Source organism: Adelges cooleyi, unplaced genomic scaffold (genome assembly GCF_023614345.1).
Source record: "Adelges cooleyi isolate 19-005CV unplaced genomic scaffold, UGA_ACOO_1.1 ACOO_flye_CR_arks_rails_tigmint_CR_PRNA_574, whole genome shotgun sequence".
NCBI lineage: Eukaryota > Metazoa > Arthropoda > Insecta > Hemiptera > Adelgidae > Adelges > Adelges cooleyi.
In genome coordinates this window covers 27424-45608 of record NW_026096268.1, presented here as the reverse complement: position 1 = coordinate 45608, position 18185 = coordinate 27424, and the positions used below count along the sequence as shown (strand labels likewise).

The window sequence follows — 18185 nt, the reverse complement described above, 5'->3', positions numbered from 1 at the left end:
TTAGTCATCAGATAAGAACAATAAATAAGTACATAAATCATCTACTTGTTTTTGCAATTGGACATAGTTGAACATTATATCTATACAATTACAATAATAGATGGTATATTTTAATCAGTTAGATAATATAAGTAAAATTAATCTTATTGACATGGATGATTAATTTTAAAGTATATGTGTATTTGTTATCTTTTTTTATAAGAAAAAACTTCCTATTAAGGTTTACAAACAAGATATATATATATATATATATATATAAGTTTAGTTTGTATGTTTTGTTAATTTATTGTATTTTCATAGTAACACCTACAAAAAGCTCTAAAAAAAGTTACTATATAGTAGTTATTATTTTAAAAATGTTTAAAATTTAATATGGCAATTATTTAATGATTATCAATGTAAATAAATAAAACGTTTAAAAATTAGGTGTCATTTGCTCACTTTACCAACAAAAACACTTTGTTTTGTATGTATACAAAAGTATAATATAAAAGTCTATCACTCAGAATAAATACTTAAAAGTAAATAATTCGACGGCCACAGCAAAGCAAGTCGTATCTTGATTTTTGCAATTTTTTTAAGAGAGCAAAAACGAAATTTCAATTTCGATTGCTTATTCTAATTTTTTATGTTTTCTTGTAAAATTTGTTTGATAAATTTAGGAAAATATATTTTTTTCCCCGTAGGTTAAGTAAAGAAAGGGTTATTCGTATGTTATTAACTCTAAATAAATAAACATCAAGTTACGACCATCTCGGCAGCAGTCGAATTACGAAATGACAACAAATTTTATTTAATATTGCGATATAATAATGTTGTTAGGAATTAACTATTAAAGAATAATAATACAATAATATTCCGAATGAAAAAATAATTAAAAGTATGTTTTAAAGTTTTATATTATTGTAAATAAACACGTTGTTAGTCCTTATTTTTGTTTAAATAACATTAAAAATATATATTTTAAGTAAACAATTTTTTTGGTTCGCACTTCGCTGGCACTGTGCGTCCGGTGTATCTGATGTAGAAAAATAAAAAAAATGAAAGTTACGCGCATAATATTTTTTAATAGAAAAAATAACACTAACAAAATTAATGATGCCCGACAATGTTGCCGCCGCGCCGTCGACGTAGTGGCGGCAATTTTTTTGAAACAATCGTAACCGCGTTTTCAACGTCTTTGGTATAATTTTTTCCAAGTTGTGTCGGCGAATCAACTTTTCTCCCCCGACCACCGCCGACGACGACAGCCGACGATAAAATCCCTTTTGAGAATAATTTCACTGGCCACACTAGTCGGCATTGACAAATTATTATAATATATTTTGTTTTTTTTTTTTATTGCTTCATAGTTTATTACTCGTGTTGGTTATTATTTTTCAAAATACATTTTTTCCACCGTTCACCCGGCTGTTCATTGACCGAGAACGCCTCGTTAAACGGCAGCTGTTGGTATATTATTATTGTACAGTTAACCCGGACGTTGGCGATGGTTTGTCTTGCAAAATGATCGGCGACAGGAACGGACGGCCCCTTTCCTAATCTTGTTATTGATCGTTTATTGTTGCGCGTTTGTTGTGACCACCACCGCTCCTAGCAACGGGACAGAAGCCGTAGCCATAGTCACCATGAACGCCTTTTTGCGTCAACAATTCAGGTAATAATATAATATACATAATATATTATTGTTATACCGTGTAACAACAACAATAACAACAATACAAAATAATATACCTACCAAATCTTAAACAATAATTATCATACTGTACACATACACAAGACAAAAATAAACCCATCATTTTTTGATATACCTAAGTCATACGATTTTCCGTCGTTTTAATTGTTTTATGATCTCCATTTAACAACAACCGACTGTATGTGTTTGATATAGACGAGCTACGCACTGTTCGGGTGATCGTCCAATCGGAAGCATATGAATTGCCGACCATCCTCTTGTACACGACCGTCATTCACATATTCATCTCAGTAAGTGTTTTCTTTTTAATACTTCCGTTGTAATGATGAACAATCAATTAGACTACAACGCATGTGAGTTTTCGCCCAATGGCGTTTTCATTGCCGCCGCTCTGGGTAATAGCTTGCTTATCAAAAGAACACCATTTGTCGGCGTACACGTTGTTGCAAAAGCATCGCACAAGTTAGAAAACATACAGTGGAATGACCGATCGGATCATGTGCTCTGTTGTCAGTTTAAAAATGATACATTACAAGTGTACAATTTGCGTGCCAACAAATGGTCACATACAATAACGAGCGGTTACTTTAAATTCATCGCAGCCGTTTGGATGGGACGTAGAAAAATTTTACTTACTCTTGAATTTCATATGGCTTTGGCGGTGTTTGACATGTCGACAAAAAACTTATTTTACATTGAAGTACCTAAACCTATTCGACCATGTATAGTTTTTAATAGTGATGGTGATCGTATGTGTGTCGTATCTAAAATAAATGGTTATGAAAAATTATTGATAATAAATTCAAAGTCTTTAGATAAAATTATTTATCTACAAGATCTCATAGGACCCTGCGATGGTCTAAGAATATCTCCTGATTGCCAATTTCTATGTGTTTTTAATCGACAAAAAATAGCCATTCTTCATTTCCAATCTGGTGACATAATTGGTAAAATTCAATATTTGTCGTCCATCAACATTGTGAGTTGGGCACCGAATGGTGAATATTTAGCGTTAGGATGTTCCAATGGAATCGTAGTAGTTTTAGATAAGGCCTATGACTTCAATGTTTCATTTAAATTGAATCATGGTCCAATTAATAATTGTTTTGATTTTTATAAAGAGTTAAATGGAGTACTGATAAAGAAAACTCCGACTTATAATTTTATCAATGCAACTTTAAAGAATATCGCTTCTATAGCTTGGAGTTTTTGTTGTAACTATATGAGTACTTATGAAGAAGAATCAAATTGTCTGTATATTTGGCAAAAAAAACAATTAATATGTGTAGTAGAATTTTCTTCTGCTGTTGAGAATATGTGTTGGTGTTATACAGAAATAAAACTTTCTGCTGTTTTCGGAACAGACTCTGTATTTATATGGACCGATCAACAATGTCCACAATTGGAACAATTGCCAAAACTTTCCAATGGAAATCGGTTTACGGCCTTGACTTTATCTTGGTCGTGTAACAATAAAGATATGATTTTAAGCAATCGAGAAAAGTGTTTGATATTTTCTGTTTAATTATAGTAGTGTGTCGAGTAGGTAAGTAGGTTTTACCTATGTGTAATTGTGTGTTTATTTGTTTGAATTCAATTTCTTTGCATTTGGTTGTAGGGTAATTTTTACATTTATGTACTTTTTTTTACTGCAATGAATAATTGTATTTTATTATTATTATTATTATTATTATTATTATTTATTAGAAAATTTACATTATTATTGATTTTTTTTTTTAATACTAAATGTTATAGTAATTTGAAATATAATTTTTAAATAAATGTATAATTTTTAAGTATAAAATAAAATATCTTGTTTTTATAAATTCAAAGTTATTTTGTATATTTTTCAATTTCTTATATAAAATGTTATAGAAGTAGTCAATTGTATGTGTAATAAAAAAAATATAGAAAATAGTTTCGAAAATATATTTGCCTATTTCACTGTTTTTTTATCTTTTTCAACTCTTATTTCCTTTTTGTTTATTAACAAATATGCTTTCAAAAAATATATATTCTACCCAAAAATGGAATTTTCATGTAAAATATAAAGAAACACTTATTCAAGACATTTTACAATATCAGTCTTCATAATAATTTGTGTCGTTGGTAATATTAACGAAGACATTCTATTTATGTTTAGATAATTCTATGGCGACTTCTGTGAGAAGTGGAATCAAAATAGATGGGTCAGCTGGCCCAGGCTCGCAAATCAGTACGATAACAGTAGTTACAGCTGGAGGTGTCAATCAAACACTAGTCGTACAACCAGTACAACAAGCTTCTGTAGTTCGAGCTTCAATTGAACAAGTACTGTTAAATACTATTATTTATATATTTACCCGTTATAATTCAAGATTATCTATATTTTAAATAATTGCGGTACAAACAGTCGACATAATTTTTTTACTATAAATAAGAGTTAAAATAATACGAGTATTGTTGATTTAATTCTAGTGTAAACAATTAACATACATTGTTTAATCTACATAATGAAATCTTGATTATTTGAAATTTGTTTAGAATGTTTCTAACGGTAGACAATTGGACACTGCCATGTTATGCGGTAGTCCGGTTCACGACGACGGGTCTGATAAATCACTGGACGACGATGACCTAGACCATAAAGATCAAGTAGCTACTGTAACCGTTGAGAATGGCCATTATATTGTTGCAGCATCAGGTAAGCCAAATAAATTGATAAAAATACTTCACGGACTAGTGGTTTCGAGTATTTACTCGAAATGTATTTCATATTATAAACTAACCATATGCATTAAATAGAACTGCCTTAATAATAAATTGTATACTGTTAAAAATATGATACTTCGTTTTAAGAAGACCATATCCTATTCTATAAATTATTAAATTGCACGCTAACAATTATTAAGAAGGAAATCAAGGACGATCTTACGCTTCTTTAACACCAGTACCGACATTAGGTAAGGCTACAGTTAACCTGTTTACATTGTTTTGCTTTAAATCAGTAAAAAATTATCTTATTTCACTTGCCTTATTAGTTGGTATTTAGTATTATTATTATTTTTATCTTACAACTATCCTTTGAAATAATTTCCGATGTTTTTATGTAAAATATATGATTGAAAATACAATATTTGTAATTTAGCTTGCAACAGACTTAAAATATTACGTAGTCAATGATAGTTGATGAAAAACTAACTTGGGCATTTTTGATTAATTTTTTATTTATATAAAAACGCAATTCATTATTACAAATAAATACTCAAATAATAAATCAAATTTTATTTTTATTTAAAAAAATATGGAAATAATAGTATAAAAAAAGAAATTTATTTAAATAACAAACAAACTGATTGTTTAACCTTCAAGTAAGTGCTTGCATACACAGTTTTAATACCCCGACATTACTTTTTAAATACAGAAAATAAATGGCGTTGTAATTAAAGTATTTATTTGTTATTTAAATAAAGTGACCAGTCTGTTAAAAAAAATGATGAGCAACTAATTATAAGGTTAATTAACATTATTCTTTGTATATTTTTGTAAGTAAAATAGAAAATATAAATATTTTATTCTGTTATTCTTAGTATTTTTCACAAAAAAGAGCCAGATTACAAAATTGTATGCAACTTTGTTTTTATCCTACTTGCCACAACAACTTTATAATAAGACAATTTTGCTGTTTTTAGTTCCTGAAACAGAAACTGTCGGCTCCGACGATGTCGGTCATTCTACTTATGTGCAGTATGTGGAAGGAACGACTGACCAAGCGATTTTTACAAACGGTCAAATGTAAGAATTTTTTAGTTATTTTATTGTTTGATGTATTATGTATTAGGCTTTATGTATCGATGGTTTTATAATTTTAAGGATTAAACAGTTATTAGTAATTGGCTTAACATTTCAAGAATAAAAATATATTACATTTATTTTAGGGCATATCCTGTCTATACAGTTGGAGAAAGCGGTACTATGTACCAAACGGGCCAAACTCATTATTATACACCAAGCACTAACTCATATTCTCAGGTAAATGCTATTGTAATACCAACTCATTATAAACATATATTTAACTGTAGAGGTGGTTGTCTATATCTATGCTTCCAACCGTCTTCCTCATTTTCCTGGTCGCTTCCTTACTAATTTTTAACGGGCTTCATGATTGCAATATGACAAAATTGTAGGTTACAAATACGTTAGGCCAGCCTACGTGTCAAGCACAAATTATAGGAAATGGAACTTACATCATACAACAAAATGTCGACAACGATCATACAATTATCGCAACAGCTCAAAGAGATAGTCCTAATTCTGCCTTGTCATCGGTACAGTGGTTTGACTAAAACTTAGCTTAAGCTCTATGTTGTGCTTTTTATGGCCAGTAAAAAAAATGCATGCAATTATTTACCCATTTTTTCAATTCAATGTATTCTGCAATTGTGTATTTTTTAAATATACATTTGTTAAATTAATACTTTTAATCCCACAGGACGTTTCTTATCTTACGGTGAACCCCACCGATTCCAACACGACAAATGGCAATATCGATCAGATAAACGGTGTCGAAACGGACGGAGGAATGCAAAATAGTGGTCTTATGCATGCCAATAGAATATCACCAGCAACTGTAAGTTAAATTGTTAAGACTGTTATATTGTTAATTTTAAATTGTATAATATAAAACATTTGTCGTAGGTAAATTGGTTAATGGAAAACTATGAAATGGCCGAAGGCGTTTCACTGCCACGGTCAACATTATACAATCATTATTTAACACATTGTTCTGAAACCAAAATTGATCCTGTAAATGCAGCGTCGTTTGGTAAACTGATCCGATCGGTTTTCATGGGTTTACGCACAAGACGCTTAGGAACTAGGTATTTATTTAAAACATTTTTGCATGTTTGATAATAATAATAATTTTTTTTTTCTGCAGAGGAAATTCTAAGTATCATTATTACGGTATAAGAATCAAAGCTAGTTCTTTGTTGAATGATTTTTCAACTGACGAGAACGTACCTGGCCGACCAAACCAAAGTGGAGGAAACTCAAAAAAAATAAAATTTATCAAATCTGAAGAACAAAACTGTAATCAATACGCTAGCAATAGTTCAGACTCGGCCAACTGCTCTCAAAATAGTATACCGTCTTCTCCGCAAGCTCAAAACCTAAAATATTTGGGAGATGGAACCAACGCAGTGCCTGAATTTCCAGATATCATATTAGATGAATTACAGTTAGATGACAATTGTACTCTTGAAGATGTGGATACATTTAAAAATCTATACAGAGAACATTATGAAGTATATTATTTAATTTTAAATGCACTATCAATAGAAAGTTAAATTTAAAATTATGTTTCCGTAGGCTTTCTTAGACGCTATAATGACGTTAGAGTTTGGTACTATCGAATCGCTCTGGCGTGAATTTTGGCGTAGTCAAGACAATAACAATGATGAATGCGAAGAAGAAAAGTACTTGTCCAAAGAAAAATTGTATTCCTTGTCCAAATGTAAAACGTTGCAATTATTTGTAAAAACAGTCGATTTTCTGTTTTATCAGAATTTAGTAAAAGTTTTAATCCCAGATGTTCTGAGACCTGTTCCGGGTTAGTACATGTTTACTTGTTCACAAAAGCCATACATTTTAAAAGTACTTTAAATTACTATTATTATATTTTAGGAACATTAACTCAAGCTATCAGAAATTTTTCTAAAGGTTTGGAGTCATGGTTAACATCAGCAATGCAAGGGTGTCCAGAAGAAATGATCTCAATCAAAGTCAGTACAATATTGTTGCACAATTTAAAGTACATGTGTTTTTTTAATAGATTACCTTTTCTAGGTGACTGCTGTTAGCGCATTTGCACAAACTTTACGTAGGTACACATCTCTAAATCATCTCGCTCAAGCTGCAAGAGCTGTGTTACAGAACTATACCCAAATAAATCAAATGCTTACTCCGGTATTAAACGCTTTTTTTTTTTATACAGAGTGGTCGATAAAATAGTTTATATTTATTAAATAATCATAAACTAAAAGTCCCAATTTTACTTTTAAAAAAATCCTCAGGCTAAATTAAAATATAAAATACATTTTTTTTAAATTAAATCAACCCATTAAATGGTAAAGAATTGGGCAAAAATATAAAATTTTTGTTAAAAAAATAGTTTTTTATATTCCAATAAGCGCCTCAATTGCAGTTTTGTAGTTTTACCAGTGTCACATTAAAATGTATTGCCGCCTATGGGCAAATGAAATTTGCCACCCCTGAAAATTGATTGTTTTTTTTAATTTAGACGTGATTGTTTTTTTTCAACATTGGAGTTTTGGGGGGAAAATATATTTATCGGCTTATTGTTAGTTCATAAGACACACTTATGAGTTAACTAATTGTTATTGTAAATAACAATAGATTATCGAAATACATTAATAATAATATAATAATAAAGTTAAAAAAAAAAATTATGGTGTTATAAGTTAATATTTTAAATGCTCTTTTTCTTTGATTTTATAACGGCAAATGTTTTAATACTATCTGACCAAATAATGGATTTGAGTATGAATTCGTCCTTAATAGTTAAATTAAATGTCAGTTTTTCGTTAGCTAAACCTTAAATAATTTGTCTGGTTCATTTGCACTCAGCACTTTTCAGACCATTTGTCCTTTATTTATTATTCAATTTTAGTAGTACATATTTTCATGGGTTAATGTTTGAAATATAAACTGGTATAATATACTCAATTACATTCTCATAAATATATGGACAATAATATAATAGTTATTACAAATATTATCAAACGTTTTAAATTATATCAGTTAAATAGTTAATACTACCTATTACAATATAAAGTTGCAATTTTCGAATACATAATCTTTGCCTAAGTAATGTCATTAAGAAGAATGTCTTAAAAATTGTTCTTTCGACGTTTTAAATGATAAAAAGACAACAATAACATTTCTATGATGAATTATTAATAGCTAATTTAATTAGGTGGTTCTAAAATGGTTTATAACGTATTATTATTGTATTATGTTATAATTAATACTTAAAAAAAAAAATGAATTTTATCATAGAGATAATTAACTATTTTATTTGATCTCTTTTAGGTAAATTTCAATATTGCAACAATTAGTACTCAAATAAGACTAATATATCCAAACTTTGAAGGTTATTTAAAAAACAAACTGTGGCGTGCTAGGAAAATTTAAATTTCCATACTTGGATTTAAAAACAATAACATTTTATTCTTCGGTTCAGAACCTATCTATACCTATTTTATTAACACTACAGTAAACAAACTACGTTACAACAATACAAAAAATACCACCAAGAATATTATTACTTATTTAGATAAAGTTTTAGTTAATTAGCTTTGCTGATAACTCTTTAATATAAGTTAAAGGCGAATACCTATGTGAGTAACAAACTGTTGGACAAACAGAAATCATTCTGAAAGTATCTAATTAAAAACTAGTATGATAATAGTATCATGCAATGAAAGCAAATACAAGTACCTAAGTCAAAACATTGTCAGTGATTTGTTCAAATTAATAAAATTTGAGTCAATAGTCGATACTTTATCCTAAAAACTCAAATAAATACTTTGGTGGTATAATGAAAACGTGGATAATATCAAATATTATGTAATATACTATCTTTAACACTAGTTGCAGATGGGAGTTTTATGTAAATTAAAAATAGTGATTAAAATTAGTACACAATTTCTATACATAATAAACCATTTAATAAGTACTATCTATTTAATTATTGACGGTCTGCGTGTGGTTAATCCGCCTTAAGGGCAATATTTTATTAAATATGCTAGAAACGCCACTATAGGGAGACTTTTATCGTCGATTAATGGGAAATACTATAAAATTAATCGTTTCGAGTATGTAATAAAAAACACATATTAAAAATGTAAAAAAGAAATGCAAAAAAGAAATGCAAAAAAATCACCGCCCGGACAGGGACTTGAACCCTGGACCCTTAGGTTAAAAGCCTAATGCTCTACCGACTGAGCTATCCGGGCTCATGTTTAACACAGTCAAAACAAGTATTTTTCAACAAATTTTAATTTTTTTACGATTTTACGAGGAGATAATATGTTATGTAACAAAAAAAAAATATATATATTATTAGTATAATATAATAATCATCTAATATTATTGCCACATAGCATGTATTATACCATGCTTAACACAAATATTGTGTTACAGACTATAATTTAAATATTTAGATACCTTATTACATAGCAGTAGTATAATATGCATACAAATAAGTAGGTTTTCTTTGTCTTTATTTTTCTTCCATGTATATTTTTAAGTTATTTGAGCATGGCAAGCTATAGGTACTAGCTTAGTAGAAACGGGTCTAAAACTAAGTAGGTACCTAATTTAAAATTGGTTCGATAACAATGCGATGAAATCAAATACAAGTAAATCCCATTGTAAGTAATATCTTTGGATTAAAAAAACTTTAAAAAAGCCAATAGTTACATTACCCATTTAATAGTCCATTGTAAATGTGATATTATACATAGTGATTACAATTAGTTATTTCTATAAATTTAAGTCGATCATGCTTGTACTGCCTGTTTAAATAGTACCTACCCATTTAAATATTGGGTCTGCGTATGGTTCGATACAATCTTTAATACAGTTACATACTTAACTGGTAAAATGCTAATGATTAAAATGGTTTGTCCATTTTTTCTCAGATTATGAACACCTTATCGCACTGGTCAACAAAAATTCACTTTTTGTTTTAACATGAAAACTTTTGACTGATTATGTTAGGAACAAGGTTTAGTATAATAGAGTTGATATTGAAATAATATGGATATTTTTTAATGTAATAAATGTTGGTTTCCATCTAAACCATTGAAATTCCGAAACGTTCATTCTATAATTTTTTTACTAATGGTGTAAAATTTCTCTGTCGAGTATTAAAATTAATTTCGCCACAAATATAAAAAAAAACTTGTCAAGGTCATTTTTACACTTTCTTGACATTATTCAAGAGTCACTTAACTAGACAAACAGAAAACACAACCACTTTACCGGAAAACAAAACACCTTGAATGAAAAAAGTAAGTCAAAACGATAAATACTCAATTTTATTGATAGTAGCTGGAACACACAAAAACTAGACCTGATCCAATAAAAATAAAAATGGTTGTATAATAAGGGTAGATAGGTGTAGCATCTTACTTGTTACAACATTCTGTTGATCAGTGATATTAATGGCAAATTTAAAGAATATAAATGATACCTACCACGTTTTTAAAGTTTTTTTTTTTTTGTAATATGAAAGCCGATTAAAATGAACGATTTAATTGATTTAATAGATTTTGAAACGATTTAAATCGTTTCAAGCATAAAAAAATGTAGAAAACTATTAAAAAAAAAGTAAAAAAGTCACCGCCCGGACAGGGACTTGAACCCTGGACCCTTAGGTTAAAAGCCTAATGCTCTACCGACTGAGCTATCCGGGCACATGGCTGAAATCGTGCAATACAACCATATGTCACTAGAACACTTAATTTTTTCCCACACTCATTGTCGACCTACCGAATCGACTGTTGTATTCCATACAAAATTTCCATATTTTGTGTTATTTTACAGTTTTCTATAAAAAAAAATTGTCTAAATAAAATAGTATAAGCGATATAATTTTCTGATTTCTTTAAATGTATAGGTAGTAGGTGACTTATACTGAAACTACAATAATTGTTGGAAACCTTCTGCGTTCAAACAAAATTGTTCACCATTTACTGTACTTATTTGTTTTTTTTAATATGATAATAATGTTTAACTTCTAAGCTCATACGATTTATTACAATTAAAATTCAACATACAAATTAATGTTCTGTAAACGTAGGTAGAGTATAGATATTATAACAACCTAGGTTAGATTATAATTATGTACCTAATAATTTGTAATCAGGTTGATATTTGATTTCTGCTTAAATTTGACGGAGGTATCTGTCAATGGAAATAGTTTCTTTGAGTTGGAGTTAAGAGGATTGGATACCGACCGTGTTTTCTCATAATTTGAATTTTTCAATAATCCGGTAAAAAATCTGAAACATATTTTAATTTGTCCAGAAGCTTGCACACAACACAATACGGTTTATGCATTTTGGTTTTTCAATTAAAAATCGTAACGCACTCCAAATTTGATTTTAAAATTTGGAATTGTTCTTGTAATTTCTCCAGCGTTTAAAACGAACATACATTATCTCCTTAAATATCACCAATTCGAAAAATAAAAACTAAACCTGTACATTTAATTTTGAGTTTATTAATTTATTCGTACACATTTTTTTACAACTAATTTAAAACGCATTAAATACACACAATGTGTAGGACAAATCTAAAAATTGTAAATTTGTTTTCCATTTCCCAAATACTCTGTTAGTACCAATAATTAAATAATTACCTAATAGGTATCGGAATCGCCCACATAATTTAATTGCATAATTCTCGTAGGTACCACGTTAAACAATAATGTACCACACCACTATGTTAATTCAAATTTAAACAAAATCATTTGACCTCTTGTTTTAAACGTTTCCAACAAATGTAATACCATGGGCTATTTTAAGTTTTGGTAATTATTTAATGAGTTTAACGAGAGGTATAGAAAGATAAACGAGTGGAATACACACAAATGTTGTTTTACACACACTATAATTATTAATGCCTATGCAATACAAACCTCTTAGAAATGGTCAGTTTCAATTATTTTAAAGGGAGGATTGAAAGCGAGCGGGGTTTAAGGTTTTTTTTTTATATATATTAGGCAATATTTAAGAAAACTTGGGTTTAATAAATTTCGACCTCGTCAATTTCTTTTCAAGAGAATCTGTATAAGCAGATAAGCTATGTACAGGTTATATCCATTTTAACGTATACAATTTTTTCTACGCGTTAAAGCCATTTAGTTCTTACGAGAAACCAATTTAAACGTAAAAGCCAGGCAAAATTATGCTTTAGACTTATACTTTGTGATTATTAGACTTTGGTTCTGTAAACATGTACCTATTTAAAGCTCATTGGCTTTTTTTCCAGGTCGTTGTGGAAGTCGGTTTTTGACCTAACTCTTCACTGCACAATGTTCCGTCTATGGAACTATTAAATTTATTGATTATATATATATAATGTGTAAACAATAATAATTATATATTATTATTTAAAAATAATACTAAAATCCACTCTCCTCCTATCCTACTCTAAGAATGTTTTAATAACTTTAAAAATAATTATTCAAAACTGGTTATCGACGGTCAAAATGTTTTGGTAAATTTTCCCTAATTTAAGTATATATTATTAAATATTATATACATTACCATTTAAATTATAAAAGTTACTAGAGTTCTATAATTTATCAAAAATAAATAAAAATTTGATTGTTTTTTTATTAATACTGTAAAATAACATTATTTTTTGAAATGTCCCCAAAAAGAAATCATACCTACTGTGGAATTGTAAATGTTTTCAGAGAAAACGAGTGTCATTCGGTAACCTACCTACCTGGAAAAAGGCAAACTTGAATGACTTTTCAGAAATATCCAGCCCAAAAGTAAATCAGGCCTGTGTGTACATTAAAATACGTTACCTATGTTGGATTTCTCTATTTATTTCATATTCGCAAAGTCAACCGCACCAGTTATGAATAAACTAAATACTATTTACCCCGAAATCAAAATAATACACACAGATTGAATAAACTCAACTGAATTAAATTTTAAAATACATTAAAAAAAACCCAGTACAGTGGGGACGGAGAGGTCACAAGTCTACAGATTTTATTATAACTGAAAGTGATAAAATCACTTTTAAATAAACGCTTCGATGCGAATCTGTGGATAGTATGTTCAAACCAGTTATAGTTCCATTCAGCGGTTTAGAAGATATCGTGGGCACAGCAATAAAGTACTTAAAATTTAATATTTAGTCTTGTGCAGGGTGGATACGATAAGGGTTGATCGCTTGTCTATAAAAATGTACTGTCATAGTTATATGACCCATATATCGTAATTAACAATATAATGAAATTATTTTAATTACCTGTTGACTGTTGATATTCACTCACACGTAGCAACCTAGAAACCGACTACGGCTAAAGTGTGAATTTACCCTATTTTTGGTGTTTTTCCTTAATAAAAAAAAAAAATTGACTACAGATTTTTAAGAAAATTGTACATGTGATAGTTCCATTTTAGATCTACCTTCGGTCTAATTTTCAGATCTAAAACTTTGCTTGAAAAAGTGAAATAAAGAAAACAATTCCATCCCTTCTTGGGGAAAGGGTTTATGATACCTTTTTGGTTTGTTAATGTTAATCGATAGTGTTATGTTTGAAGAATAATTCATATAAAATTGGAACTCTTTCGATTATTTTTGATGAAGTTATAGAGCATCGTAATTTTAAGTTGAAAATTGTTTTGATTTTTTGGGTGTTTTCTCGATTTTGATGGGGAAGGGGTGACTTCTTTTAATTTTCGATAAAGTACCTTCTAGGTATGATTTCTGATCTATAGAGTTTCTACACAGAGAAATCGGTTTAGCGGATTACGAGGTATCCCCTGGGTCTAGACACAAAAAATAAAAACACATCATTGTAAGAAAAATACCTCCTCAGCACCGCACCGAAGCTAATAAACGCAAAGACAATATAAAAATCATAAAATGTATCATAAGAAATCATTTTTAACGGTACTCACTCAGCTAGTTTGATAATAAAAACAAATTAAGGAATTACATTAAAAATAAAACATTACTACCGTTTAACAGTATTACCCATTTATCTCATTTAAAACAAGCGATTAAAGATTGAATCTTTATTTTAAATCTTAAAACTACATCCTGTTTATTTTTAAACTGGAAAACCATTTCTATTTAAACATTTTTTCTATGATATTTAATCTACTAATCTGTATACTATCTACGTACAACTTTTGCATACTTAACAATATCGAGGGAAGATCCATATCACTTTGTTGTAAACGATTTGTCTACTATTGACAGTGGCCGTCCAATCTAGAAATTATGCCCCAGAACTATGATCCTTTAGCGCCCTTTTAGCAGGGCGTCACCCCGCCTCCCCCCCACCCAAATTTCGGTGATCTTAGGTATTTTACTAAAACTCAAACGCTTTTTCGTTTCGATAAAAATATCACCAACTTTATTTCGTTTATGTTGCTACAAACCGTTCGGCCGTTTTCGACCGATTCAGGTGGGTTTGTTTTTCGGTGTGTTCGTCGTACCGGGACCGCATTTCTTTTTGAAATATTTCCTTTTCGGTTTGAACGCCACGCGATTGCTTTTCTTGATCTCTTTTTGGACGGCATTCCCGTCGGTTTTGTCCGGGTTGTCGTTATCGCTGTTGCCGGGCGTAGAGGGCGGTACTTTGTCTTTGGCGAATAGCGTTGTGTAGTTTTGGAATTTCGGCCATGTCGCTGCCGGACTCGGATTGCCAACAGCCAGTTCGGTGTTCATCGCGTACGCGGGTCTCATCATCAGAGGACTGCAGTCGAGAAGAACCGTCTTCGCCGCCGTCGCGTTGTGTCTTGGAATGACTTTCGAAAAAGTCGTTATTATGTGTCGAAACGCCATGGTCGTTTGTTTCTTGTCTGTCCGACGGGTAGTCCGTTTATAAATCGAATAGGCACCAGCTTTTTGTTTGGTTATATTTATTTACTGTCGTGTGGCAACAATAGTTACCGTGAAAAAAAAATACATAACAACATTTACAAAAAATACATGGTTTCCATTAAAAAAAAACATGTTTTTGACCGTAAGTCGACCATTTTGAATTTTGGACCCTATTTTTAAAACTTTTATAACGTCCCCTTTTGTACTCTAAAAGTCTTTAATAAGCAACTTTTTGATTGGATAAGTATTTTTGGAGAAAAATCGATTAGTATTTTAAAATGGGACACCCTGTACAATTTATATTTATAATAATTATATTATATAAATTCCCTTATACAAATAATACTACCTATTCGAGTTGGCGAAAATCGTTGAAAAATGCGTTTGTGTACAAATTATGTAATATACTGTTGTACCGTATTTGAGTACAAAATAAATACTCGACAATATTTTCCTGCGAATAGGTATTTTAGTTTTTAGGCTTGGTAATTTTGACCAAATTTGTTTTATTGCGTTCTTGACCAAACAATAAATCACAAATTAATTTAAAAACAAAACTTACGCTTTACAAAATGTCACTTAAACCAGTATGGTCTTGTGGTATAGAACTTTGGGGCTCAGCAAAAATCTCCCACACAAACAGAACCAAGTGGTCCAATCCCCTAGTCCTTCGACATCCTAATCCTTTAATTGCCGACTTGGCCTCTAATAATCTTCCTGAAAACCCACCCCGTCGCCTAAAAAGAAAATGGTGTAAAGACCTGCTAACCTAAACTCCATTCTTCCAGCCATTGGAGTTCCATCACTGGATGGTTTCTTCAAAAAAATGATACACTGCTAATTGTATATATTAACCATACCATATGCCTATTGTACGAATATTGTAGTGTACAGATTGTATATCTTTCTAATAAAAAAAAATATGTATATTAAAAGGCGCAACTGTTTGTTGTTCGACTTTATTAATGTGACAATAGTACTATACAAAGTTATACTTGTAGTTTTAACAAAAAAAAAAAATGTTGCGGAGAGTAAAATACAAAAAACATCTTACCTACTTGTTTTGATGTTTTAAATGTATAGGTACAAATATAGGGATGACACAACTTTTACCAATCTTAAGTATTGAATAAGTACCAAAATGGTTTGGAATATCAACTTGAACGAAACCTAGTCTTATTTGCGACCATTCGGGAATGTCGAAATGATATTTGAACTTTTTTGAAAATGTTATTTATTTACATTATTAGGGACAAATAAAAATTAGACAAGAGTGACGAGATTTTGTCTATTTAAGAAACATAATATTATATTTTGTTTGTAATAAATAAATATTCTTATAATATTCCGCACCTACGTTAAACTTGACTACTTGAAAATATGTAATTCAAAGACGTTGTAAACACCGCTCGAAATACAACGTTTTTCATCTTGCTGGCCAACAATAATGTTTTATTTCGAATTTAATTAGTACGCTAGTGTTTAACATTCATTTTTTCTTAAATGTACACCGTCTGATGTGTTCTGAGTTTTTGTTGTTGACGAATGTCTAACATGTACCTTATAACAGTAAAAACGTTTTAGTTAATTTAAATGCTATGATAATCGGTTTTGACCCGAAAACAGTATGTAGTTTTGTAATGTTGTTTAGTAAGTACCTACGGTGGTTTTCAAGTAAAATTATTGATTGTCTGTTAAAAGGAATTTTCCGCTTAGGTTCGCCCCATTTTTTTTTTAATATTTATTTTACAACTCTTTTTTATTTTTAAAATCAAATTCGCCTACAAAATTGTGTACCCATTGATCACGATTTAAAAGATAATTTTTATAAATTAAATTATGACAATTATAAAAATAAATATAATACGAAATATGATTAAAAATAGCATTTATTATATTATTATTACAGATATAGTGAATTGTTTAACAAATAGTAATTACATTTCCAACGAACAGTTGTCGTTCAATAAATATCCACTGCAATTATTACCGGAGCCTGGTTATTGTGCATGTGAATACCAAGACCCGGCATATGTTTTAGGTAAATAATTATAGTTTATATGTTTTATATTCATTTGTTCGTGCTTTATGTTTTGTATGTTTCTGAATGTTTTATCGTACCAAATTTTGAATTTAAAAACCATGGAAATGTTTTAAAGGTTTTTTTTTGTCTTAAAAGGGAATGCGTGTAGCTTTTGGTTTACTATTTTTTAATTTTCAGTTTGACTGAAGAACGTTTCAATAACTTCAAGACGTTTCAAGATTTTCTAACAAAAATGTCGATGTTAATGATTTACATTTTTCTTAAAACCCTGTCGATTGTCCTTAATTATAAAAAAACCACATGTTTTTTGATATTTGAATTAGTTTTATTACTTTTAATGTTTATTGAACTCGTTTGAATGAATTAGTTTCTCATTGTACACAATATTTATATATCAAGGGGCTCGTCAAAAACGTTGGTTACATTAATTTTATCTATTAAATTAAAAAAAAAACAAATATATATTCAACGATCGAAAATCATATTTAATATTCAAGTTTAAAATATTATTTTAAATAGTATATTAAAAAAAAAAAGAGTGAATTTTACAAGTCAAATAGCAATTATGTATTAGGCTTTTCAATGAGCAGCATATTTAAATATTGAAAATAATGACTATGGTCGGTTTTGGATACATAATGCTCGAGTATTATTATAACTCAACAGATATTTACTAAAATCTAGTTATCGACTATCATTCGTTATTCGTTGTATAATTTTGTGTTTAATAGGTCATTAACTAGGTAATTAATAACATTAGGTACATTAAAAATCAATTTGAATGAGTGGGGTAGTTTG

At 29.5% G+C, this 18185-nt stretch overlaps 1 protein-coding gene and 2 non-coding genes across 6 annotated transcripts; 1 reads left to right on the top strand and 2 right to left on the bottom strand.

The window, feature by feature from the left end:
• Positions 1 to 1295: 1295 nt before the first annotated feature.
• LOC126843824 (transcription factor RFX3-like) lies at positions 1296 to 7702 on the top strand. Of its 4 annotated transcripts, XM_050581629.1 has the most exons (14): positions 1304 to 1657; positions 1892 to 1986; positions 3840 to 4006; positions 4220 to 4379; positions 4588 to 4638; positions 5368 to 5470; positions 5614 to 5707; positions 5863 to 6003; positions 6168 to 6305; positions 6374 to 6555; positions 6615 to 6981; positions 7046 to 7286; positions 7361 to 7458; positions 7523 to 7702. In XM_050581629.1, exons 3-14 carry the CDS (start codon positions 3848 to 3850, stop codon positions 7685 to 7687), a joined length of 1899 nt encoding a protein of 632 aa, XP_050437586.1. In that variant the 5' UTR covers positions 1304 to 1657; positions 1892 to 1986; positions 3840 to 3847; the 3' UTR covers positions 7688 to 7702. The 4 variants fall into 4 exon arrangements, with proteins under 4 accessions (XP_050437588.1, XP_050437589.1, XP_050437586.1 ...); XM_050581631.1 differs by lacking the exon at positions 5863 to 6003 and having other exon boundaries at positions 1296 to 1657; XM_050581630.1 differs by lacking the exon at positions 4588 to 4638 and having other exon boundaries at positions 1308 to 1657.
• Positions 7703 to 9641: 1939 nt separating this feature from the next.
• Positions 9642 to 9714, bottom strand: Trnak-uuu (transfer RNA lysine (anticodon UUU)). The gene has a single exon. It is a non-coding gene; the product is annotated as a tRNA-Lys (tRNA).
• Positions 9715 to 11105: 1391 nt separating this feature from the next.
• Trnak-uuu (transfer RNA lysine (anticodon UUU)) lies at positions 11106 to 11178 on the bottom strand. The gene has a single exon. It is a non-coding gene; the product is annotated as a tRNA-Lys (tRNA).
• Positions 11179 to 18185: the final 7007 nt, after the last annotated feature.